General features: G+C 44.2%; 1 protein-coding gene across 21 annotated transcripts in view; it reads left to right on the top strand.

Annotated features, from left to right (window-relative positions):
• LOC126272220 (uncharacterized) overlaps positions 1-27,303 on the top strand; it is a 622,019-nt gene that overhangs the window by 93,545 nt on the left and 501,171 nt on the right. For 4 of the 21 annotated variants that reach the window (XM_049975037.1, XM_049974954.1, XM_049975053.1 and 1 more), the window contains exon 1: positions 26,066-26,517. The exons of 15 other annotated variants lie outside the window; for them this stretch is intronic. In XM_049975037.1, coding sequence (XP_049830994.1) covers positions 26,446-26,517 — 72 coding nt within the window. In that variant the 5' untranslated portion in view covers positions 26,066-26,445. Of the gene's footprint in view, positions 1-25,987; positions 26,518-27,303 lie in introns of those variants that run through there. 2 more of the 21 variants (XM_049975086.1, XM_049975044.1) reach the window with 2 other exon arrangements.

Below are 27,303 nucleotides of genomic sequence, written 5' to 3' on the forward strand. Positions count from 1 at the left end.
AGACGAAGGGGCTTGCACAGGATAGAGTGGAGTGGAGAGCTGCATCAGATCATTCTTCGGACTGAAGACCACAACAACAACAACAACAACAATGACAATGCGAATGTCTTATTTCTAGCACGAGAGAGAGGCGTGATTAAGACGACAATTTTGTGGACCATTGTCTCACTCTTTCATGGGAAAAACCTTAGTGGTATTCACTAATGATATAAAGATAAAATAATTTTGCAGTTACTCACACGACTTTTTCAGCACGCAAGTAGCCGTCTAAGTCGCCTACGTTTTCAAAAAGGTCGTTGAAAACGACTGGATGTGTGTACCGCCCTGTTAATTTATGTGTGTGTGTGTGGGGGGGGGGGGAGGGGGGGCGGCAGTGGATATATATAAATAACTGCAATCGATCACTTCTACTTATATTCCTACCACGCATTTCGTCGGCCGCGGTGGCCGAGCGGTTCTAGGCGCTTCAGTTCGGAACTGCGCGACTGCTACTGTCGCAGGTTCGGATCCTGCCTCGTGCATGGATGTGTGTGATGTCCTTAGATTAGTTCGGTTTAAGTAGTTCTAAGTTCTAGGACACTGATGACCTCCGATGTTAAGTCCCATAGTGCTCAGAGCCAGCCATTTGAAGCACGCTTTTCGGGGATCGTGCATCCGTCATAGGCCGGATTTATTTAAATCAACGTGACATACATAGTTTGCACATGGTAGGCCAAATAAAACTACCTCGGAAAATATTATAATAGTGACACGGAATTGACTTTTTTTAATGAACAGAACTGCCCATCACAGAAAATACTGGAAACCACGAGTCCCTGTCCCAACCTGTTGGTGTCAAATGTATGCGCAGGCACGTTTCTCACATAATCTGTCGCTAGTACTTCCCTGTGTCATTACGTTTGAGAGATAGGAATGCACTTGTTTAGTCTGGTGTTCACGATGAAACGGCGTGTTCATCGTCGGGTCTTACGCTAAGGACAATTCGTGGAAAACGAGCGCGTAACTATAGGCAGGTGAGTTTCAATGGAAGTGTTTTGCTGAAACTTCAGCTAAACTTAGTGGCACAATGACGGAAAACAGTAACTGTGGTGAATAAAAATCATAACTATTCGAAAAGAAGTCGAACACAAGAAAACATTGCTTGGGTGAAGCGAAGCATGAAAGGAAAAACGACAAAATCCCAACGCCGTTTACCTGTGCAAGTCGTATTAAGATATCGTCGTGTCGAAGCATTACCGAGAAGGAACTGCATCGATGTCCTTAAAAATTTACTGTTTTACGTGAATTACAGCACCAGATGGTCATTTCGTGTCGAGTTTTGCCTGTAGTTGCTGAGTGAAGTCGAATCAGGACTTTAAGATCCTCAATTTTTTCATTTCTTCAGCTGAGGCCTGGTTAAACCTGACATTGTATGTGAACTCGGAACATGCGCTATTTTGCATCAGAAAATCCCCATCAGTATTCTCAAGAGTCGTGGCATAATCTGAAGATTGGTGTTTTGTGGACAATATCTGTTGTTCTCATCGTAAAAAGATTCTGTCGCCGAACTTTGTATGCTAACCCGTGTGTCCAGAAACCTTGTAATCCGTATTTGGATCAAATATCCAAACGGCTGTTTGGATATTTTAAACAAGACGGAGCAATAGCTCATACCGTCTTCACAACCTTGTCACGGCTGCATGAGGTGTTCAACAAGAGCAGGATAATTGGCCGAGACAGTGCCATCTCTTGGCTACCTCGATCGCTATGATCTCTCTCTCTCTCTCTCTCTCTCTCTCTCTCTCTCTCTCTCTCTCTCTCTCTCACCCTCACCCCTGGGAAAATTGAAGTAAAGTGGACTGGTCAGGTATACTCAGGTAATCTTCACATACTGCAAGGGGCTACAGCAGAACAATGTGAGCGCTACTGCCGCTGTCCGTAAGGCAGACCTGTAGGCAAATCTCATAGTGTGATAAATGGAGCATAACCCTGCGACGACGTTGACGGTTGCCATTTCCAGAATGTTCTCTGGTGTTCATTAACAAGGATCAGCCACGTGTTACGTATATTGTAAATATTTTGCAGCCCAGTTTTATTTTGCCAACCTTGTCTATACAGCTTTTAGGGCATCCTGACAGTGTCTTCCAGCCATTGCAGGTTGCTTTCTGGAATCGCATTTACACTAATCATGTAGGTATTTATGGTTCATGAGGTTCTTATTGATGTATTATCTATAAATGACGTATGCTCGTAACATCATATCGTTAAAGGAACCCGTATTTCTGCGTATGTGTATGGAACAAGAGTACAGGTGAGATCGTCAGAAGTTAACTATTAAGCCTTGTTGTCATACATATCTCATCCTGTAAAATCAAAGCAATTTCAAGACTTTCTACCTTCGTGATAATTTATGGCTAATGCTGTCCAAGGGTAAACATGAAAATTTAGACTAATCCATCAAATGTCCATATTAGTTATGCCTACCAAGAAAATGTCAGTTACGTAGAATGTGACCCTTACAAATTTCGGTCTGATGTCATAACTTCAGCTGTTACGAAGTGGATATCAGATTTTGGAATTAATTCGTGGTAAGTTCTTATGGGACCAAACTACTGAGGTCAACGATCCCTAAGCTTACACACTACTTAATCGAACTTTTAAACTAACTTACACTAAGGACAAAACACACACACACACACACACACACACACACACACACACACACACACACACACACACATTCATGCCCGAGGGAGGACTTGGGGATATCAGATACACGTGGTCAAACTCATTAGTCTCTTTCAGTGTCTCAACCACATACTTTTACCATTGGTATTTGTCTTTTTTGTGGTTTAGATATCGATGTAACAAACCTGAGGTCGGAAACAGTGTCCCTTCGATAAAGAGTTGTACAGCGCAATAAGGAAAACCATATCGTGACTGAGGTACGGGATTTCGACTGCAGTACTCTTGAATGAGAGTGTAATGATTCACCTCAGCGCCACCAGTTCTCGCTGCACCTCAAGGGACGTTAAACATGGAGGGTTTCATCAGTGTCGTATAACACGGCAAGAGCGCCTCCCCGGAGACTACCCTGTGTGCAAGGAGAGCAGCTGAGCTTGTTTGCGGCTTCTTTACTGAGAGATCAGTTTCGCGAGCTCCTCTGTGAAGAGAGCCGTTGTGCATGAAGGTTTATGCGATGCTGTGCGCCGAAACGTCCCATCCGCGGTGTCGGTTCCTGCAGTGACAATTCGCGGCTTGCTGTGATCATTGTAACAGAGGCCATTACGGGTTTTTTCTTTCATTGACATGGCTGTCAACAACAGAAATGACACTGCACAAAAACTACTTCGATGAAAAACTTTGAAATTGGACCGTCGAACTCATCCATACGTAAAATTTATTTAAAAAAATTGGTCTGACCTCGAAGTCTAATATGAGATGTAAAGCCGGTTGTTTCTTTTTTTGCTGAGCACTAAAATGTGATGTAGATGCATTGTAATGATGTGAAACGTTTCGCCTTGAGTTATTTTGATGAACCATGATAGAGATGCATAGATAATCAATGTTAGTGGTGAAAAACATAGTTGACGTTCCTATTATCAGTTTTTCTTCCTGTACGACGATTTCACCATCTAATATTGTATTGGTTGAAAAGTTCTCAGCCTTTTTCTCCCTGTCAGCGTAGAGATGTCTCCCTGAGTCTAAGTGTAACAAAATCCTCCTTTTTGAACCGCATATTCATTTAGAAAGCACACTGCAAACGACACACTCAGTAAGACAGGCGTAAGCGGATGGACGAGATTGACAGCATCGTTATGGAGCAGGCACAGATTTTGTTACATTTACGTCCACGTTGATCAGTGTGCTCGGTATAACAGTTGGCATCACTTTTCTCTCTGTATGTATTTTATTTTTATGTACCACACCTCCAGCTACAGTATTCAGTGTGCATAGCGGGTGCATGCCTCAGATCTCTCCAGTTATGGCCTAAGAGGTAACAAGACGCCTGTACACGGCTTACTGTCCTGAACATCAGTTCCAAGGTTTTGTTAATGTGTCATTAGTTTCCGATACTACAAGGAAGTGTTCCAGTGTACACTTTCATATTTAAAACATGTACACACGACCTTCTGTGTGCCACAGATGTACGACAGGTAAATCGACCCTTATCGTGGTCATGTAAACATTATTATCTGCAGTGTTGTAACTAGACTTTAAATATTCACTGGGTTGTATTTTTTTTCTATACGTACATAATTTTAAGCAGCATAAAGATTTTATACTTGACAGACTTGTCAGTTGATGTGGACATGCACAGTACGTAAGCAAGTTTACATTCTTGCTTTAGTGTCTACAAAAATGTCTACGCTACCGACAACGAACTGCATACATTTGTTTGTTTATGTTCTGTATAAGATGTCATTGATGATGGGCTATACGTGCGAATAGTAGTGTGGAAAGTAAATACTTTTGAAATGGAGGTCGCCGTGTACATCAAGAACTGCTGTATCAAATAGAAGTACGGGAGGCGTTCAATAAGTAATGCAACATACTTTTTTTCTGAAAGCGAGTTATTTTTATTCAGGTTTGCAATACACCATATTATTACACTCTCCTTTGACTAGAAAACACCGTTTTCAACACAATCTCCGTTCAATGCGACGGCCTTACGCCACCTTAATGGCAGGGCCTGTATGCCAGCCTAGTACCACTGTACTGGACGACGTGCATCAGTAACCTCCCCATGTGCCACGTACAGCTTCCCTCGGAGTGCATCCTCCATTGGGCCAAACTCTTTGGTCTTTTGTCTTCTGTTCGGCGGCGAGGAAACCAGCGGGCACACACCTTTGGGTACACCAATTGGTTGAAGAGTGCGTCAGCACTACCAACAGAGACGTCCAGTTGTGCAACGAGGTATTTATTTGTGATTTACCGATCATCTCGAATGAGAGTGTCTACATGCTTCACAACTGCGGAAGTCACATCTGTATGCAGCCGGCCGGCACGCGGGAGATCGGACAGGTTTGCGCGACCTCGTTGCGATAATGACAGACGCCTCGCCCTACGACTTACCGTGCTTTTGTTCACTGCCAGGTATCCATAGATATTCAGCAAGCGCCTAGGAATATATGCCATGCTCTGATTTTCCACCTAAAGAAACTCAGTGACACCTCTCTGCTTGGAACGCACCTCCGTTACAACCAATATTTTGAAGGCAACGTATAGCCCCGTCGCCGGCCGGTGTGGCCGCGCGGTTCTAGGCGCTTCAGTCTGGAACCGCGTGAACACTACAGTCGCAGGTTCGAATCCTGCCTCGGACATGGATGTGTGTGATGTCCTTAGGTTAGTTAGGTTTAAGTAGTTCTAAGTCTAGGGGACTGATGATCTCAGAAGTTAAGTCCCATAGTCCTCAGAGCCATTTAAACCTTTTTTTTTTTTTTTTTTTTTTATTATAGCGCCGGCACCTATCGGAACTTCATGAAACTATAGGGACTGACGTCGGAATTTTCCACGGTGTCCCACAACTAGTTCCGCATTTTTTCAACCGCAGTTGGCCGAGATAAAATGTGTTGCTTTTCTTTTTGAATGCCTCTCGTAATTTGTTGCCCTTCGTTCATCGCTACATGGCAGACTTTAAAGAAAGACGGTTGCCGGTGATGTTCTTTGCAGAACAGATCTGATGTGGAAACTTCCTGGAAGATTAAAACTGTGTGACGGGCCGGCACTCGAACCTGGGACCTTTGCTTTTCGCGTACAAGGATTCTACCGAAAGAGTTATCCAAGCATCGACATCTAGGTGATTACTCTGGTATTCACAATGAAGTGCCTGGCAGAGGGTTCAATGAACCAACTTCAAGCTGTCTCTCTACCGTTCTGCCCTCGAACGGCACGCGGGAAAAACGAGCACTTAAATTTTTCTGTGCGAGCCCTGATTCCTCTCATTTTATCGTGATGATCATTTCTCCCTATGTAGGTGGGTGCCAGCAGAATGTTTTGGCAATCAGAGGAGAAAACTGGTGATTGAATTTTCGTGAGAAGATCCCCTCGCAACGAAAGACGCCTTTGTTTTAATGATTGCCACTCCAATTCACGTATCATGTCTGTGACACTATCTCCCCTATTTCGCGATAATGCAAAACGAGGTGCCCTTCTTTGTACTTTTTCGATATAATCCGTCAGTACCATCTGATGCGGATTCCACACTGCACAGCAATACTCCAGAATAGGGCGGACAAGCGTGGTGTAAGCAGTCTCTTTAGTAGACCTGTTGCACCTTTCAAGTGCTCTGCTAATGAATCGCTGTCTTTGGTTTGCTCTACCCACAATATTATCTATGTGATCGTTCAAATTCAGGTTATTTGTAATTGTAATCCCTAAGTATTTAGCTGAATTTACAGCCTTCAGATTTGTGTGACTGGTCGTATAATCGAAATTTAGCGGATTTCTATTAGTACTCATGTGAACAACTTAATAATTTTCTTTATGCAGGGTCAACTGTCACTTTAGGCGGCTCCATACAGATATCTTATCTAAATCATTTTTTCAAGTCGTTTTGATCATCTGTTGACTTTACAAGACGGTAAATGACAGCGTCATCTGCAAACAATCTATGACCGCTACTTGGATTGTCTTCTATGTCGTTCATAGACTCACGACCCACCCCCACAACTTCACTTACTCAGGTATCTCGCATTGTACCTTCCGAACATCACAGAATCATGCCTGAATACCGTACGCGGCAAGCACTCAGCTACAGAGTCGAACTTTGACGCTGGAGATCTAATATCAGTGACCGGGCATATAACAGTATCTGTATCCGGCGATAAGCCTCAGTCGCTTATTACAACGTAGGCCTGTGGGCGGAAGCATATCCGTGAGGAGAAACGACGGGGGTCAGCTGTTGCAGCGGCCGCGTGTTACAAGGCGAGGCCGCAGTTCGCTTGGGTGCGGACGCTGGGCAGCATCGCCGAGCTTCGTTAAGCGCACACCGGCGCTGTCGCTCGCTCGCTCTCGTTTACCGGCCCGGCGCAGGTGTTTGTCGCGCCTTAATGAGCGGCCCGCTGTTTGCCGAATACACGGCTCTCCCTGGCCGCTCGCTCTTGCTCACGTCCGGGCACTCGCCGGCCGTAACGAGATGCGCGCCTCTTCACATCAGCAGGTCGGCGCAGCACTGCCGGCCGCGCCAGCAAGAGGTTGAGGCAGGCCAGTCATAATGTCTGCCGTCAGAATCCAGCGACTAATCTGACGATAATTTACTCCGCCCGGCATTAACTAAACAGCTTTAAAAAGTGGATGACGGCAGTGGCGGTAATGTACTCAAACAATAAAGAAACACAGCGACATTATCGCCGTTAATAGGCGCGACACTGAGAAACCAAGAGCTTTTACACAGCTCTAACAGAAACGGATGAACCGCTTCGTAAAGACCCTTCTGCTATCTGCGTGCAGCTTTAATATCAGATTAGATTACACTATTCGTGAATTTACGAAGTTCACACACACTATTTTTCCCAAGTCTACAGAGTGATCCTTATTAACGTTTAAAATCCCCCAAAGCGACGTACGCTACTGGCCATTAAAATTGCTACACCACGAAGATGACGTGCTACAGACGCGAAATTTAACCGACAGGAAGGAGATGCTGTGATATGCAAATGATTAGGTTTTCAGAGCGTTCACACAAGGTTGACGCCGTTGGCGACACCTACTCCTACACTGACATGAGGAAAGTTTCCAACCGATTTCTCATACACAAACAGCAGTTGACCGGCGTTGCCTGGTGAAACGTTGTTGTGATGCCCCTTGTAAGGAAAAATGCGTACCATCACGTTTCCGACTTTTATACAGGTCGGATTGTAGCCTATCGCGATTGCGGTTTATCGTATCGCGACATTGCTGCTCGCGTTGGTCGAGATTTGATGACTGTTAGCAGAATATAGAATCGGTGGATTCAGGAGGGTAATACGGAACGCCGTGCTGGATCCCATCGGCCTCGTATCACTAGCAGTCGAGATGACAGGTATCTTATTCGCATGGCTGTAACGGATCGTGCAGCCACGTCTCGATCCATGAGTCAACAGATGGGGGCGTTTGCAAGATAACAACCATCTACACGAACAGTTCGACGACGTTTGCAGCAGCATGGGCTGTCAGCTCGGAGACCGTGGCTGCGGTTACTCTTGATGCTCCATCACAGACAGGAGCGCCTGCGCTGGTGTACTCAACGTCGAACCTGGGTGCACGAATGGCAAAACGTCATTTTTTCGGATGAATCCAGGTTCTGTTTACAGCATCATGATGGTCGCATCCGTGTTCGGCGACATCGCGGTGAACTCACAGTGGAAGCGTGTATTCGTCATCACCATACTGGCGTATCACCCGGCGTGATGGTATGGGGTGCCATTGGTTATACGTCTCGGTCACCTTTTGTTCGCATTGAGGGCACTTTGAACAGTGGACGTTACATTTCAGATGTGTTACGACCCGTGGCTCTACCCTTCATTCGATCCCTCCGAAACCCTAAATTTCAGCAGGATGATGCACGACTGCATGTTGCAGGTCCTGTACGGGCCTTTCTGGATACAGAAAATGTGCGACGGTTGCTCTGGCCAGCACATTCTCCAGATCTCTCACCAGCTGAAAACCTCTGGTCAATGGTGGCCGATTAACTGGCTCGTCACAATACGCCAGTAAGTACTCTTGATGAACTGTGGTATTGTGTTGAAGGTGCATGGGCAGCTGTCCCTGTACACGTCGTCCAAGATCTGTTTGACTCAATGCCCAGACGTATCAAGGCCGTTATTACGGCCAGAGGTGGTTGTTCTGGGTACTGATTTCTCAGGATCTGTGCACCCAAATTGCGTGAAAATGTAATCACATGTCAGTTCCAGTATAATATATTTGTCCAATGAATACCCGTTTATCATTTGTATTTCTTCTTGGTGTAGCAATTTTAATGACCAGTAGTGTAGATGACGCTGAGACAAGTAATTTAATACAAGACACATGTGGCCACAAATGTCGGAAAATACCCCAAAAATGGATGACAAATGTCAAACACCCGATCTTACCAGATAACGTACCTCGCCATATGAGCAGCGGTGGAGCTTGTAGGTCCGTCGCACCGGATTATCCCACACCCTAATCATGTATACACGTGGGAGTGGACCTGGGCCTACGTGCGCGACTTAACCGCGTGTGACTCAAGGTTCTAGTCTTGCGTCTGGCAGGCGGTATTGTTTTGCTTTTCGTTAGACAACGAGGTGTTTACATTGAGATAAGATTTATTATTTTATTTACCGGTCTCACGATCTCCGTTGTTTAATTGCAAAATACAGTGCAACAGAAGCCTAGCGCACTGCGTCCCAAAGTAAGGAGCCCTAATATCATTGCTGTTCCTAATTTAGTCCGCCTAGGAATTTCCGATTCCCGCGGCTGGTGAGAAAAGCTTAGCTGCGCGTTAATGCGTGGCCTCAGTCCATAGTTTTGTTGCAGTGTGAATTGTGTGCAGTAAGTTTAACTTCCATGTACGAGGGGATTCAATTTTGTATAGTGAGATGAGTTAGTGCAACAATCAGAGTAGCAGCCTGCAATTCCTAGTATGAGGAATGATGTGTGTTTAAATATTGGGCTGTATTTCTGTCATATGTTGTACATTCTGGTGTGTAATCGCTACAGTCAGAGGTTTGGCCTACGTTACTGTAGCGGCGATTGTAATAAATTTGGGATGTTCGTGATTTTGGCCCCACGTGCGATTTCGTCCCGGAGATGTAATTTGGAGCTGTGATTAAAAAATGTTTTTTGTTGCTATTTATGAAGATAACTTTTTTCATACCGGAAAACGCAAGCGGAGGGAAATAGGCTCGTTGAAGGAAATGCTTGGTTCAAATGGCTCTGAGCACTATGGGACTTAACAGCTGTGGTCATCAGTCCCCTAGAACTTAAAACTACTTAAACCTAACTGACCTACGAAATCACACACATCCATGTCCGAGGCAGGATTCGAACCTGCGACCGCAGCGGTCGCGCGGTTCAAGACTGTAGCGCCTTGAACCGCTCGGCCACTCCGGCCGACTTTCATCTACACACGCATCCAATTTCCGATGGGAAAAAATCTTCAAAAGGCTCAGAATTACATGAAGGCATTGGTCATTCATGCACTTAAAGTGATTAATGATAGTGAAAGTTACTGCCAGTGTTTGACTGGAAAAATGGATTTAAAGTAATTGTAGTTTTGAGAATTTTTATACAGAGCGAAATTACGAATACACTTTTTCAATTTTTGCAGTGTTAACCTGTATGTCAAATACTGGCTTTCGTCTGTTAGAACAATTTAATTTTGCTTGCCTACGAATGGAGGATAAATTCTGAAAAAAACTACCTTGTAAGCCTACGAACTGCATCGCTAGCAGTAAATGACCTAAGTGTTTTTTACTAAATATTGTCTGTAAATAAAACAGGAGGGACAGAAGGAAATAGAACAGCTTTTGCTTGGTTACAGCAAGGACAGTAATTTTGTAGCTTCTACGTTCACAACATATCACATTTACGAAAGGTGTTGCAAAACTGACTAGCCTAACAGAGCGGTGGTAGCACGGTCCCCTATCTCCGAGGATAGGCTCGACAAGTCCAATCGCTGCACGTGCGGCGAGGTAACGTCACCCTGTGACGGCACGTGTTCAACATTTGTCACCCGCTTTTGGTGTCTTATGTTAAATTATTTCTCTCAGCGTCATCCACGTCGTCTTGCGGGATTTTAAACGTCAATAAGAATTACCCTGTGTAACTAGCTTCCTGTTCGATTCTAATCAGTTAATTAGTAGGACATTGTGTTGTCCGCTCTTCTGGTAATGCTTACCTTTTCATCATTGTTTATTTGTGCTCACCCCTCCCCTCCACCCCTCCCCCTCTGTGTACACAGGAGCTATGTTGCTCGTCCTTGTTTGTTCTGTTTTTTTGCTTGTTCTCTCTCTTCTGTGGATCGTTGTATGTATAACTAGCTATCTGTATGAGCTTTAAGGTTAAAATATATGGTTAACTGAAATAATCTTAAGTCTCCTTTCAAAAATACCTCTCCCTCCGCGTGAAGTTTATTTAAAGACAATAATAATATTGCTGTCGATTGCCCATCTTACTTCGACTGTTTCGGTGGCGCTGAGTCCGCCATTATGTGTACTAAAAAACATTTCAGTGTTCCCGAGCTTCACTCGCAAAGGTAAATAATTCTAAGTGCTTTTATGAATTTTTACAGTCAGTTTTCAATATTAAAGTCAGTTAATATTTTTGATTACAGAACTTACTCAGAGATTTAACACTGCAACGCTTACGCGAGGCTTCGCCTCTGGTTTAAAATATTTTCAGTTAAATCAAAGTATTAAAAGTTAACTCAATTCTTAAAGAGAGAAAGTTAAATAAATTCTTTGCAGTTATTTCAAAAATATGCAGGTGTTTGTACCATTCTTTCTTTCTTTCTGTGTAACATTAGTTAAATTTGCCGGGAAAAGAAATCATTTCATGCTGTTTGTTATCGCTGGGTTAGTTGCAGGTTACGTTACATTGTCATTCATTGAAAGGGAGCGTAACATTTCCTTGAATAATAAATAACTTTTTGTCTGCATATTGAGATTGTCACGCTATGTTTATTTAAGACGCGTTTACTCGCGCTCAAAATTTACGTGGCGTTCCAAAAACAGTATTCAGAATTTAAACTGGATACGTTGCATTACCATCATTGTAGGTTGCGACTGACGCCTGCGCGCGTATTTCAAACCACTCCTAGCAATCTGCACAGACTGATACGAAATAATTAATTCAACACACAACAATTACGCAGAAAGGAATTAATTGTACCGCCCTCCCCCCCACCCGCACCCCCGCCTCTAGAAACAGAAAAGAACGAAATTCAGTAATAAACAGATTCAACGAGTGTAAATTCAGTCATCCTACGGTCTCTTCTCTTGCAAGAGGGTACCTCAGATCTGAGCTAACAGGTGGTCAGAGAGGGTGGAGGGGAGCGGGGGTGCGGCGGCGGTCATAATAACTTAGCGGTGAATCGTGAAATAGCGACATTTCATGGCAAATTTAGAGATTTTCTCCGCTCTGGGATTGAGTTCTTGTCGTCGTAACTGATAAGACACTTGTATCCAGTACACTATCGTATTCTATCTCTGAGATGGCTGCATGGGCACGAACCGAGAGCCAGTAAATTAAAATAAAATAAAAACCTTCTGGTTCATTTTCGTGCTGTAGTACCTAGTGTGGCTTACGAGGTGTAGTGAAAATGAAATGTCGTGTGACGAGGGCCTCCCGTCGGGTAGAACGTTCGCCTGGTGCAAGTCTTTCGATTTGACGCCACTTCGGCGACTTGCGCGTCGATGGGGGTGAAATGATGATGATTAGGACAACACAACGCCCAGTCCCTGAGCGGAGAGAAAATCTCCGACCCAGCCGGCAATCGAACCCGGGCCCTTTGGATTGACAGGCTGTCGCGCTCACCACTCAGCTACCGGGGCGGACAGGAGGTGTAGTAAAACCTTAGTTTTGGCTTATATCAGCTGTATTTTGGAGAGATGTATATGATTTTTTTTGAGAAAGCAGCCGATATTTAACGGTGTTGTATACCAACTGAGTGAATACTGTTAGCTACTATCTTACCGTTTTCAGTATTATTGTTATTGCAGTGTTTGGAACATAGCGCATATGATTCTGTCCAAGCGCGCGCGCTCTTACACACACACACACACACACACACACACACATACACACACACACACACACACACACACAGAGAGAGAGAGAGAGAGAGAGAGAGAGAGAGAGAGAGAGAGAGAGAGAGAGAGAGAGAGGTGGGGGAGGACAGGGGGAGGGAATTGGAGGTCAGGGCTAGAGCGCAGAGCTTCCTTCGGCAGCTGTGAATTCCGCCAATAACTCGGTTATCGGAAAATCGATGAAGCTCATCTGTTTGACACTCAAAAACTATTATCTGCGCTTAGCCATTATTACTTTTATCCAGCTCCATAAAACGGGACATTTATAGCTTTCAATTCGTATTGCGATAGAAATAACTCACTGAAGCTGCGGATGGAGTGCTCAGAGGAGTAAAGTAGTTACAAAAGCATGCCACTACGGAAGTTTTAGGAACAAAAGATGCGGGACAGTAATGTCATCTTTTACTAACAGTGTTCGCCAGCATGTAAATGGTTACAAACGTCGGTACACTACTTAAAAGTGGACCATGCAGGGTCTGTAGCACCGATTTTGCAGTACCGATGTAAAAGTATCTTCCACACGGATTAAAACTGTTTGCCGGACTGAAACTCTTGTCCTGATTTTGCTTGCATGGACACTAACCCTGTCTCCAAGCCCCTGATCAACTGCGCCAGCATTTCTCTCCTCCTTTGTTTGGAAATAAAAATTGACAGTGATTACACTGATTTCAATTCGGTGAATCTAATCTTCTGATGTATGTTGGTATGGCAGGGTAAGTTTCATAGTATGCAACTTAGTGTGTTTTGTTGACATAGTAAGTATGCAACCGTTTCCACACCGTCAATTTGCTCCTTAAGGTTACATTACGAACTGAAGTACAAATCCTACACTACCGTGGAGCGCGAAGAAAGCGTACAAGGGAATACCTAGAACATAAGTGGATCAGTGACGTCGAATTCTCTCTTCACTGCCCAATGCAGCATTTGTATAGCGCCTGAAGATCGTGACTGCGACCAAGCATATCTCAAGTATTCAGTTCCATAGGTTCAGCAGGCAGTGGATCAATCACTTTTGGGCTGGTGTCGTGTACGCATATCTGGTGAACTGAGAGGTGTATCGGCACAGGTATTACCACCTATCGGCTAACCCCACAGTGAACTTTTAGACTTTGGTTTGGTAATTCAAGATAATCCATGAGCAACCTAGTGGACATATCCCTGGTGGAGACATTTATCAAGCGGATGGAATGCCCTGTGAAATCTACTAACATGATCCCGATCAAGCAGGCGTGAGACCTGTTGAACGCCTCACACGCTAGATGATCGCAGTAGGCTTCCATCGAATAGGTTTTAGCAGCAACCTGTTCGACGGTATGCCTAGGAGGATACAATCTTGTTACTTTGTCAAGCAACACGATACCGAATGAATTCAGCGTTAGATTTTGAACTTACCGATATTAATATTCGAACCAACTGCCTTTATTTTGATTATTGTCTCGTTTTTTGGGTTCCGGACCGCAGTCTGTAAAAACGGATCCCCTGTAGGATCATTTTGTTCATCCATGCGTCCGTCCGTCTGTCTCTCTGTCCGACTGCTAAAACCCCATTTCCTGGGAAACTGATGGACGTATCAGGTTGAAATTTATGTCACATACTAAGGTCTACGGTGCCTTGGCAGCGTAAAAAATTGAAGCCTCTAATTAAATGAAACTATATGGTTCCAGAGACCTTTTCAAGTCTCAAACGTATATTTGCAGACAGAAGCGACGAATAAAAATTTGTACCAAGTTCGGGATTGGAAGTCAGGCCTCCTGCTCAGCAAGCAGATGTCCTATCCACTACGCGACCCACGCACAATGGCTTTGCACAACTGCACGGACTACCCTAGCGCCACCTCCCCCCCCCCCCTTTCCTCCCTTAATCCAGTTTCCCATTCAGCCCACTTGGCACTGTCCCTAAACTCGAACAGCGCTATAGAGGCTCTCCAACTGTATTGGTATAGCGCCTCAGCATCGAAGGAATTGGGGAATCCTTCCTTCAAAGCACTTATGCTTGGGTTTCAGGCAGGATCCCCTGTTTAGTTCGATGCTGAGGTGCTATTCTAGAACAGTTGAGAGCCCCTGCAATGTTGTTCGATTTTAAGGGGTGTACCAAGTGAGCTGAGGCGTGAATGGGAAACTGGACTAAGGAACGAAGCTTCTAAGCCAATGTAATCAGCTACGTTCATTTATATCACGTTCATGACCCAGAATCGTGAAATTTGACAAGAAACAAGGTTTCACAGTACAAGTAAAGGTAGAAATAAGGAAATTGTTAATTTATAATTACATCCCATGAAAAATATTTCTTCTGTCATTTGCTATTCGACATCAAAATTTAAATTAAAACGTTCTCGGAAGTCTTGGGATACCAATACCGACATCTTGCCAGTATCGATGTCGATAACAGGCAAAAATCATAGAGATTCTCAGTTCACGGGTTGTATGAACTGTTTGTACAGGACCCTCACAGTGCGAGTCCTACCCGCACCGAACCAATCTTCTATTTCACAGCACAGCTAGCTTTTCGTTTTTTGAAACTTACTCCTCTGTCCCTACTCCTCTTGAATCTAAGTCCACACGTGTTCGCACATATGCAAGTAATACGAAAAGTTACAAGAGCTGTTTGTGTTTATTCACACGCAGTTACTTCGAAAAGTTACAAAACAAGTTATTAATACGAAATTGCTTATTACGTATAACTATATAATATCCTGTTACTTGAAAAAATTCTCGCAGATGACACATCTGAGCTTCGGTACACCGTCATCTGCGCTGAAGTTTGATTCAGGAGATCCGTTATTTCAGTGTTGTTTTACCACGAGCTGGAACGTGGAGGGAGCGGAGAGGAGCCATGGGGAAACAGGAACTTTGAGCCTATCCTTCTTGCTCGCGGAAGGCAGGTGTCCAGGTTCGTGTTCTGTCAGCCACACAGTTATAACGTGTGACATTTAGTCACTACGTTCGTCTTCCGAACCTGAGCTTTCCCGGCCATATCTTTTTTCTTTGCAGGCAAGTCTGATAATTCACTCGCTTGGCGATATTCATTCTCGTCGTATTCTAACAACTTTGCTGAACTCCCAACATATTTCCCTTGCTCCTGGTGCAAGCAATAATCTTCCTCTGTTGTGCCGTAGTTCCCTTTATTGTTCATTCCATTAGTGCTTTCTGTGTGCGTTCCTATAAAAATTCCGGCACCTCCAGTGTCATCCGTTTGTGCTGCAGAAATCGTCGACTCGTCTTCCGCCGTGCTATTTTCCTCATCCGCGTCGCGTGTTGGAACAATTTATATGCAGAGGGGCACGTGATACGCGCAAAATCTCGTTTCGATTCGGCCATTTATTTTCTGTAGTTGTGAATGGTGCGGCTGCCATATACGTTACTTGGTGTGGAATGTAACAGTGCTTGTTTATGAAGCCCATGCGATATAGCATTATTCATCACAGCACATCAACTGCGTAGAGTGGATTTGACTGTAAAAAATATTTGAGTGCATATATCGACGCTTATGTGTTCATTCCACCAGGGAGGGGGTCAGGTCAGTTGACCTCAGAGCACACATAGGCGGTGAAAATCTGTAGATCCAGCGCGCAGGGAACATGGGGCTGAAGGAATCTCGAACAGTAACAGCAAAACGGGGAAGACGTCCGCCCTACCTGGTGCAAAACGGAATCAAAATTCCGTCAGACTTCAACTGCGGTTCGAAGAACAGCTCAATCCTGCCCTAGTAACTGGTACCTGTTACCGTTTGAAGTGCAAAAAGAACATACAGTAAATCTTAGTCTTGGTCATCCCGAACAATCAGTTCATTTTTGTGGAGTTTCTCTTCCATTCTTATATCTCACGAAGACTGCTGTCGGTCCATATCCGACAGTTGTGACGGATCACAAAACCACGTGTGTGAAGCGTAGCCTTGTCTGAGCAATCTTACAGGTTTTCATTCTTCACAACCTCCAAAGGATCAGCTCAAATCCAATCGGGCGGCATCGTCTCCCTCGTCCACGTGATGCATCACCTGGATGTCCAAAAAATGGTTCAAATGGCTCTGAGCACCATGGGACTTAACTGCTGAGGACATCAGTCCCCTAGAACTCAGAACTACTTAAACCTAACTAACCTAAGGACATCACAGACATCCATGCCCGAGGCAGGATTCGAACTTGCTACCGTAGCGGTCGCGCGGTTCCAGATTGTAGCGCCTAGAACCGCTCGGCCACTGCGGCCGGCACCTGGATGTGATACCACGTCTTCTTTGCCGTAAAACGAAGAGTACATCACACAGTGGAACGTGAAATTTCCAACTCGCGACTCAGCCGATAAACGAAAGTGTGTGGTCTCATTCCAGACTGCGTCGTCAGATGCTGATGCTCGTCCAAGACGGTCCTCAGTAACACACTTTCCCTTCGTCTCAGTTTGTCGACAGGAAGCTTGTTGGTGGTTCTTTTCCATATCTTCAACAGTACAGCTCATACACGTTCGCGAATGTCTTACCACCAAATTTTCAGGAAACAGTGACTATTCTCTGTCCTACGGATTTCACCTCAGAGACCAGGAAGGAGAACTGACGTCATTGTTTTCAAGAAAATGAATCGTTACTTTTGGGACACCCTCTGTTAAGGGGGCATTTGGAACTCAACTGAGACATTGGCGTAAAAGCTATCAAGAACTTTACAGGACACCAGAGTAACAGCTCGCCCACCCACCGCCCCTCCCTTTCCTGTTTCATCAGCAAATGTCATACTGTACGAGTATCCCCCTTTCACCAACTTCCCGTGGTTTCACCGCTGTAGTTATTACGTATATTGTGAGCTGGAGGAAATAATTAGTTCCTTGAGTCGTTTTGGAACAAGGGCTACGTCTCCGTAATGCGCCAAGTTCTATTGTGGCCTCTGCTACCGGAGGTTTTCTGAGATTTCCATTCACTTGCACTGAATAAGCCAACCTCTAACAAATCACACATCTCTTCTTTGACTCGTAACTGTCTCTTCATTTAATGCGACGAACATAACTCAAAAATTTAATAAGAATTTTGAAGTCGTCCTTCGTCACTAAGTAGCACTTCCTTCGGAGTCCATCTGTAAATGTATTTGGCATGTATGAAACCAACTTTCGTTGGGTACATAATGCGTGCCGTCATTTAATATGATGCGATAACTAACAACAGAGATAAAATAGTTCAAACCTTCGAAGGGTTGTTGAAATGTTTGCGTAGTTCCAGGTATGAATCTGGAATACTGTTACTCAAAACGAAGACAGTGGAATGCCGGATGTAATGTCTAATGCGATGTATAAAGTCGTTAGAGATATGCAGAATGGCGTAGCGCCAGTAGGTGGTGTTTCAATAGAAATGACTGAAGCTGAAGGAAAAGTTGTACAGTAGGAGATTGAAAAACTGGTTATAGTAGGAAACTTCGTGGCAGATTAAAACTTACAGCCGGGTCGAGACTCGAGACCGGAACCTATGCTCTTCGTGTGCAAATGCTCTACCGACTGAGCTATCCAGCTAAGACTCCACAGCTCCACTTCCACCAGTACCTCTCTTCTACTTCCCAAACACGACATAAGTTTTAATCAAATGAAACTATATGATTATGGAAACGTTTTCAAGTCTCAAACATATATGATGTATACAGGGTGACTCACTAAATGTTGTCACCTAGAATGATTCCGAAAGTATGATAGTAGCTGAAAAGTTTATGGGACAAATGTTGCATGGGACAACGCGAGTCATAATATGACGTTGGTTTTTTGTTGCTAGGTGGGTTCGCGTCAGAAATATGGTCAACTTCGATTTTTTAAAATGAGATGCTATAGTTTGGTAATTTTTTCTGATAGCGGCTATCGAGACGAATCTAATGATGTGTAACAGTAAGCTCTTTGAAGGCCAGCGAATGTCAAAAATGTAGCATGGACGTCCATTTACAGAAGCTGTTCGAAGTGTTAGCCATTGGTATCAATGCAGTGCTGCAATCTTCTTATCATGGATTGAGTGATATTCCTTATCACTTCGGCACTTATCGAAGCACATGCTCTGACAATTCTCTCTCGTATATCGTGCAAATACTAAATATTCACCGAGCGTATCCATCTAACGTGCCAATGACATGTAAACACTATTCGACGGTTTCGCAACACAACACTAATAGGAACGGTAAGACTAATATCGTCGAATCAAGCGAATGTGAATGATGTATTCCTTCGAAGAACAAGTCGATATCCTTCTTATTTACGGAGAATGGCAACGAAATTCAGTGAGAGGTAGATACTTATACGCTGAAAGATATCCTCAGCGTAGTCAACCTACACGTCGTACACTTAAATTAAGAACAACCGGATCTTTAACGCATTGGAAACATATACGGCAAACGAAAGTCAGTAACGAGAAAACGGAAATTGGTAATCTCGCCACTGTGGTTCGAGATCCTCGTGTTAGTTTGCGTCAAATCGCAAGGGAATCTGGCATGAACCAGAGTAGTGTTATTCGTGTTCTGCATCCCATAAATGTCGTCCTTACCATATGAGTCTCAACCAAGAATTACCTGGTACGGATTGGATGCGTCACATTGAATTCTGCCGATGGGCTCAACTTGAGATATTAGAGGAATGACACATTTATTAATTTGAATTTTTTTACTGCTGAGGCTACATTCACGAACCATGGAAACGTTAATTTGCATAACATGCATTATTGGACAACTGAAAATCCATGTTGGCTGCGGCAAGCTGCACTTCAAAAATCGTGGTCGGTGAATTTATGGGCCCCTATTTCATCGAAGGAAAATTTAATGGTAAGAAGTACACCATATTCCTGCAAGTTATATTAGGTCTGTTATTGGAAGAAATACCTTTAGGAACAAGGTACTGAATGTGGTGTCAGCACAATGGGTGTCCAGCACATTTTTCGCTGGTGGCTGGAAATGAGTTGAAGAGAGAACTCCCAAATTCTTGGATTGAACACGGAGGAGACGTGCCGTGGCCGGCTCTTTCGCCAGACTTGGCGCCTCTGGATTTTTTTTTCTTGTGGGGATTCGTAAAAGACATTGTGTATAAAGACGTTCCAACTACACCTGGAGATACACGAGAGAGAATTGTCAGAGCATGTGCTTCGCCGATGTGTTAAGGAATACCACTCAATGGATGATAAGAAGATTGCAGAACTGCATTCATACCAGTGGTCATAACTTCGAACACCTTCTGTGAATGGACGTTCATGCCACTTTGTGACCTTCGTTGACCTTCAAAGACCTTAATGTTACACATCATTGGATTCTTCTCGATAGCCGCTGTCAGAAAATAATTACCAAACTATAGCATCCCATTTAAAAAAAAAAAAAGTTGACCTTCATGTCTCTGACGTGACCCCACCTAGCAACAAAAAACCATCGTCATATTATGGCCCCCGTTGTCCCATGCTTTATTTGTCCCACAAACTTTTCAGTTCCTGTCGTACTTTCAGAGTTATTCTTTGTGGCAATTGTTAATGACTCACCCCGTGTATGCAGCCTGAAGCGACGAATGAAAATCTGGACCCAGGCCGATATTCTACTGTAGGTCCCCTCTCCACTAGACAGACGCGCTAACCGCTACGCCGCACTGGCGCAGTGGCTTTGCACAACTGCACGGACTACGCTAGCACGCCTCTGCCCTCAATCCAGTCTCGCATTCACACCTCAGCCCTTTGGTATTTCCCCTAAACCCGAATAGCATAGCAGACACTTTCCAACAAGTCAATTGGAGATCAGAGTTCGAATCCCGATCTTGGTATAAAATTTCATTCTTCGCTTCAGGCGGCATATATTCGTCATACATGTTTGAGACTTAAGAAGGTTTGAAACCATATAGTTTTAATTTATTAAAGCACCTATGCCTTAGTTTCAGGCAGGATCCCTACTTTCTTTCGATACTGAGGTGCTATTCCAATACAGCTGGAGAGCTTGTGCAATGTTGTTAGAGTTTAAGAGGAATGCCAAGTGGTCTGAGGTGTGAATGGGGGCCGGCCGCGGTGGTCTCGCGGTTCTAGGCGCGCAGTCCGGAACCGTGCGGCTGCTACGGTCGCAGGTTCGAATCCTGCCTCGGGCATGGATGTGTGTGATGTCTTTAGGTTAGTTAGGTTTAAGTAGTTCTAAGTTCTAGGGGACTGATGACCTCAGAAGTTAAGTCCCATAGTGCTCAGAGCCATTTGAACCATTTTTTTGTGAATGGGGATTTGATATGAGGAGCGAGGCGTGTTAGGGTAGCCTATACAGTTGCGCTAAGCCATTTTGCCGGTGTGGTGCAGGGGTTAGCACATCTGCCTACTGAGCAGGAGATCCGGTTTCGAATCCTGGCCATGGTACAAATTTTCACTCGCCGTTTCAGGGTGCGTATATATATCTTGACAGAAGTTGTTCTCTGTGCCTTGCAGGACTAGCACTCCAACTATCTGGTTGTTTACAGTGTGTTCGCAAAGGAAGACAGATCTGCAAGAATTTAAGCAATGATGGAATTCTCTTAATGTGGAAAAAAATGGACCCAGTATATTCCGCTGCACGAAGTACAAGATATTAGCTAAAATTATAACAAACCAACAGTTTTAAACAGTTAAAGGAACAAGCTGGCGTTAGAAGTGGGTGTAGTTTGGGATGGGTGATTGATAATCGCTGATCTGAATTGATAGTTTACAGAAATTGCAGTGGTGAGCGACCGCAGTCACTGACAGCTGTCTGTCCTTTCACTTGGCCAGACAGCAGACGCCAATGACTCGAGCGGAAATTAAGTGATAAGTAAACCGAAAATAGCAGTACTGAATTGCGCAGTTTATCGGAAGTGGAATATTCTCGCCCTCCTACGACCCGTGAACGTAGGGATGTAAACTGAAAGAAGACAACAGAACACCTAGACTGTTTTCACGTAGATAAAGCACCGTCAGAGATGAAAGAGACGAAAAGTGACAGAAAATAGTCTTTGGAGCACTCTAGGACCAAAACCCGTAGTCTCACTGACTTCAAGATAGCAGCAGCCGCTAATATGACCAGCATAATAATCGTGAGTTGACACAAATGCCCGTGCCGCGCTGCCGGCGTAGGCTCGTTGGCGTCCCACCGACGTAGTCGGACTGTCGGTAGTATTCCGTGTTTTTATCCACGTCTGCTTGATATTCTACATCTGCCACATGTAGATTTTCGTCCTGATACTTTATTGAAAAAAAAACTGTAAATTAGCCACTACAGAGACGAATTTAAAAATAATATTGCATCTAGACATGAAACGCTTGTGATGTGTATGCATCTAGTCCCAGATAGCTTTGAGCTTAAAACCGCTGAAATAAATGCCTTTTTAAAATCGTCACTTCTCGATCTTGAAATAATCTGGTGTGCTGACAGCAGACATTGTCTATGGTGCTCTGTTTGGTAGGATACTTGAAAAGTGCAGTCAGTCTACAAAGAAGATTGCCCAGAGAGAACTGCGATCATCCTAGAGTACTGCTTAAGTGTGTTGGATCCATACCAAATAGAACTATGAGCGGGCATTGAAATATACCAAGAAGGGCAGCACCAGTGGTCACGTGGTTATTTGATGCACAAGAAAGCGATACCGAAATTCAGAAAAATTGAGCTGGCAGATGTTTGAACTTTACGCAGTTTGTCTCTGGAAAGGCTAATTAGAAAGTTTCATGTGAGGAATGTAGGAGTATTTTACAACCCTGACGTATCGCTCTTCCAGTGATCGTGAAGACAAGATTAATTATAGCCTGCACAGAGGCATTTAATCAGTCGTTTTCCCCGGATGTTACGGAAATTGAACGGGAAGTACAGTCCGTCATGCAGTGTGTGGACGTAGATGTTGTGCGAGAAACCCCATGAACGAGGTGTCTTATCTAAACAACGGCGCTGAAGCAGCCAGTCACAGCTCAAGCTTCAGGACTGGCGACAGTGGCCACTGCTCCAAACAGAAACCAGCTGGATGCACTAGCCTGGGAAGGATAGTAACGAGCAGCGCGGCGCGCACCCATGGTGCAGGCTGGGCTCTCTGAGGGGCAGGTAAACGCCATAAAAATTTACCCTAGAAGGGCATGCACAACAATTTAACTATTTCAAATCTGATCGACTTGTAACACTTTAGTTTATTATTTTGATATGTTTTCTACAGTACATTTGTAAAAATTCGCCTTAACAGCAGCAACAAAAAATATTATTGCAATTTTGTTATATGATGACATGGTTCGAGACCATGGTTGATATTTGAAGACAAATGATGATGTTGGGAAAGCAACTAGCAATAAATTTACTTTCAATTCCTTTATTCAAAGGGTACTGTTACCGGTTTCGAATCGTTATGATTCATCTTCTGACGGTGTACACGCTTTCCTTATAACATGTGGTGCGTTTTTTACAGATTAATTGTCGTGAATGTCGGTTTGGAGTGTTTGTTTTCAACAGATGTGGATATATTCCCACTGCACTCTTATTGTTGCACAAGTAAATTTTTCTCACTGAACATTTTAGATTTGTCACTAATGATTAATCATAACGATTCGAAACCGGTAACGGTACCATTTCAATAAAGGAACTGAAAGTAAATTTGTGGATGGTTGTTGTCCCAACACCAACATTTGTTAGCATTAAATATGGTCACCGCTGCTAACCGTCATCCCATTACAGTATAAAAATTAGATAGTTTGGGTTAAAAACAAATGGTTCAAATGGCTCTGAGCACTATGGGACTTAACTTCTGAGGTCATGACTCCCCTAGAACTTAGAACTACTTAAACCTAACTAACCTAACGACATCACACACATCCATGCCCGAAGCAGGATTCGAACCTGCGACCGTAGGGGTCGCTCGGTTCCAGACTGTAGCGCCGAGAACCGCTCGGCCACACCGGCCGGCGTTTGGGTTTAACTTTGACATAACGTTCCTTAAATTTGCGTGGTGTCTCTTGACACAGTTCATGCCTGCTCTGAGTCAGAAAGGTCCTTAGCACACTGAACACATCCACACAGTTCGGACCAGGGTTTTTCTCGAACTGCAAACTGCACATCTTCTGGATGATGATTGAATAGGCTGTTTACTGCTTTCGCGATGAATAATTTACTTTAGGCTTGTGTGCCTCGATCTGAGATGATCAACTATTTTTGTAGACAGGGGATGAAGCAGCAGCCACTGAAACTATTTTTGAAGCCAACAAAATTTTTACACTTCCCAGCGAAAGTAATGTCGGGTCATTGTCATCACTTTCATCAGTGTTGTCACTAAAAGGGATTTCATCAAATAATATTAGGTAACAGTCTTCGTCATGCGGCGACGCGGTTCCTTCCGCCCCTTTACGACGTACCTGCACCTACCTGTGAAAATTCTCTCATCATTTCATCAGTAAGGACGCCGAGCGAAACCTACTGTAATTCGACGTGAACCAGGCTGCCACTTAAGTCACTAATCTACGTTTCGGGAGAATGTTTTCACACGAAATGAAAGGTTGGAAATTTTGTCCTCAATATATTCCGAAACTTAGGTGAACAAGTATCACTGCCAAGCCCGTGCTAGTCTTAAGTCACTCACAACCCCTTTCACTCACGTTAGCAAGTTTATGGTGTTGCATTTCCCGAAAACGTAATAGCTACAAAATTCTGATTGTTTTTGATTGATAATGGTCGCCAAATATGAAGTCCGTCGGTACCAAACGCAGTCACAGTTTTTAGCCACCGACCTGCTCAGTACGCCACTCGGAATATATGTCATTTCTCGTCACAAAATTCACTTAAAAATTCCGGAAATTTCTACACACACATGGGAATAATTATGCTGTCACTTTCCAACACTTTTGATGTATGAAACACTGCTGGATCCGGCAACTTATCATTTCCACCAGAACTACTACACACGTCCGTAGTGTTTCATGGATAGGCTCCCACTCCTCTCTAGAATACTCTTAAGTCTGCTCTACCAGCAGAGAAAGGCGGGCGAAGAATGTTGCTTTACCATTGGTCAGTTTACTCAACAGCCAATAGCGAAACAACATTCTCCCGCGTCAGTCCGCGCTTTACATCAATAAGCAATCGCAAAATAGTAAACCTAACGACTGCACTTTTATCGACGTATTTATCTAATATGCTGAACTTTTGCTTATGCATAAAGTTATTTACTACTGTTATTTATACCTGAATTAACTTTCCCTTTACGATAAACTTACTTTACAAATCTATTCTACAAAAATTCCCTTTGTTCATGTCCATACTTCTTGGAAATATTCCCACACTAAATCCTACTACATAACTCGTTAAACAATTATCTTCATATTAAACTTAAACCACACTCACGCATCATTCATACTGCTAAAACACATTTATAACATTTTACCTACACAAAAATACTAGAATAGTTTATGAAAAATATTCTATTACTTTAGTGCACTCTAGTGGGCACAATCGAAACTAAAATCAGAGTCCCCCTATCCAATATTGTCCTCTATCTGCTGATACATAAACTACTTGCGCGTCCAGTCTCGCGTCACCATCTGTCACTATCCAGCTCTGAGACACATCTCCCACTTGACCGCCTCCAAGGCAGGATTGTTATACGGCGCTACGCCTCAGTCAGTTGTTATTGTTTTGGCGAGGCGTACTGGATGGAAAAGAAGGGTGGTGGTTAGCACCACTAATTACACAGAAATCCATCTGTGAACTATAGAAAATTGTATTCGAATAAAACGTAATATTGCATATATATTTATAGAAAGTTAACACACAAATATAAACAGTTAATACCACAAATAGCGGTATAAAGAAGAGGTACAGAAAGGAATGTTCCACTCTTCCACGAACAAGAACAATGCATGAAATGTCAGCTCGTGTCGTAAATCCGCACTAAAAGGACCACCGCCCTTTCATGGCATTGTACTTTTGTGGTTGGTTACAATGACGCACACCCTTCAAAGAGTTAATGGCTCGATTTATCGGCGCCTAGCCACGCTGTCGAGCAGCGAGGCTACAGCTTATACGCAAGCCCGCGTAGCAGTCGCTCTTATGACAATCTGCATGGTAGTGGCGTCAAATAAATGCCCGTCGCACACTGCCTGGGAAGGGCACGTGGCGTGACGTGTTGACGTCGCTCTGACGAGGGCGAATCACGGTCACGCGCCAGCTGCTGTCAGGGATTCCCGTCGTCGTGGGCGCCGGCGCCGGCGGCGGCTCAAACCGCGACCTTGCTGGCGCCGAGCACAACACGTGGGGTATTGATCCCGCCGGCGCCCCGACGCCGGCCGACGCCTGGCGAGCGCCCATCGATCCCCGCGAGCGCCGGGCCGCCGACGTCCGGGTCGTCATTGCCGTGCCCGGTCGCCCGCAGCGGTCTTGCGCAGTGCGAGTCCTGGCGTCGAGGCGGCGAGAGAGCGACTCGGCCCGGCGACGCGCGCGCACGACCGCACGACCGCACGACCGCACCTGGCAGCGCCGCCTGTCCCATCCCATTACCTTTTGCCGCGTGTGGTGGCGCCAGCTAGTCTGCCACACTGCGCCGAAGGTCGCCCTAGGCTCTGACTCGGCTGCCCCTCGCAGCTCTTAGTGCTGTCCTCAACCCCGCATTCTGCGCAGTACCGACACGTCCTAGTAGATCCGCAAGCCACCTTCGCCAGAGCGTTGGAAGCAAACGACCACCTGAAGAGTGTCAGACACGGATCAACTGTAGGCCGTCGACAAAATAATATTGAGGGCTAGAGGTTTACATTGTTAGTAGTACTCTCCATGGCCTGCGTCAGCGCCATCAACAACAACAACGTCGTCGTTGGTGGTGCAGTCTCAGATTGCGACAACATGGTAAGCATAAAGCCACACTAGTACTTCTTCTCCAACGTATTCATTCACAATATATTTCTGTCTCTTTGCACCCTACTGTAAATGTCTTACGGTTGCTTTACATATTTGAGTGCAAACACTTCTCTGACTGTACCAGTGCACTGGACTCCACTTTTATGTGCCCTACCGTTATATATTTCAGAGGAACCTTAGAAACTATGAGATGTCACATACATACGGAGCCATCTGTCATTATTTCTGAAGTCAACATCCATTTTTCTCCACACATACGAATCATACACGAATGAATGGGGTATCGTTAGAAAGGTTTTTTAAACTGGCTTCTGAAATTACATACCGATTTTACGTAAAAAGCTTACTATATGTGGAGAATTTTAACATAACCTTCAACTGTCGTACGCAAAATGGCATTATCAATGCCCACGAATTACGAGCTAACTTATTAATTACGGATATTTTCATATTATCTCATTACAAACACCATTTTATATGTTCTAAAGTACATGTTAACGGTATAAATTGTATAGCACATTGTCATAGATAATAACCTTGATCCTTGCGGTAGTCCACTATCTCTGCACTTCATAAAAGTTGACTTTTCTAAACGAATGTACTGTCGGAAACGACAAACGTATTTGTCATTGTCACCTTAAACTGCGGTTGATCTATTGCTGCTACGGCCTGACGTGCGTACTGTAACTGAATTTGGTTCAAAATTATGTGCACATACAAGTATGTACCATAAATACTTGATTATTATTTCATGTCGTTCGGTTCATTTTTATC

Source organism: Schistocerca gregaria, chromosome 1 (assembly GCF_023897955.1).
Source record: "Schistocerca gregaria isolate iqSchGreg1 chromosome 1, iqSchGreg1.2, whole genome shotgun sequence".
In the NCBI taxonomy this organism is placed as follows: Eukaryota; Metazoa; Arthropoda; class Insecta; order Orthoptera; family Acrididae; genus Schistocerca; species Schistocerca gregaria.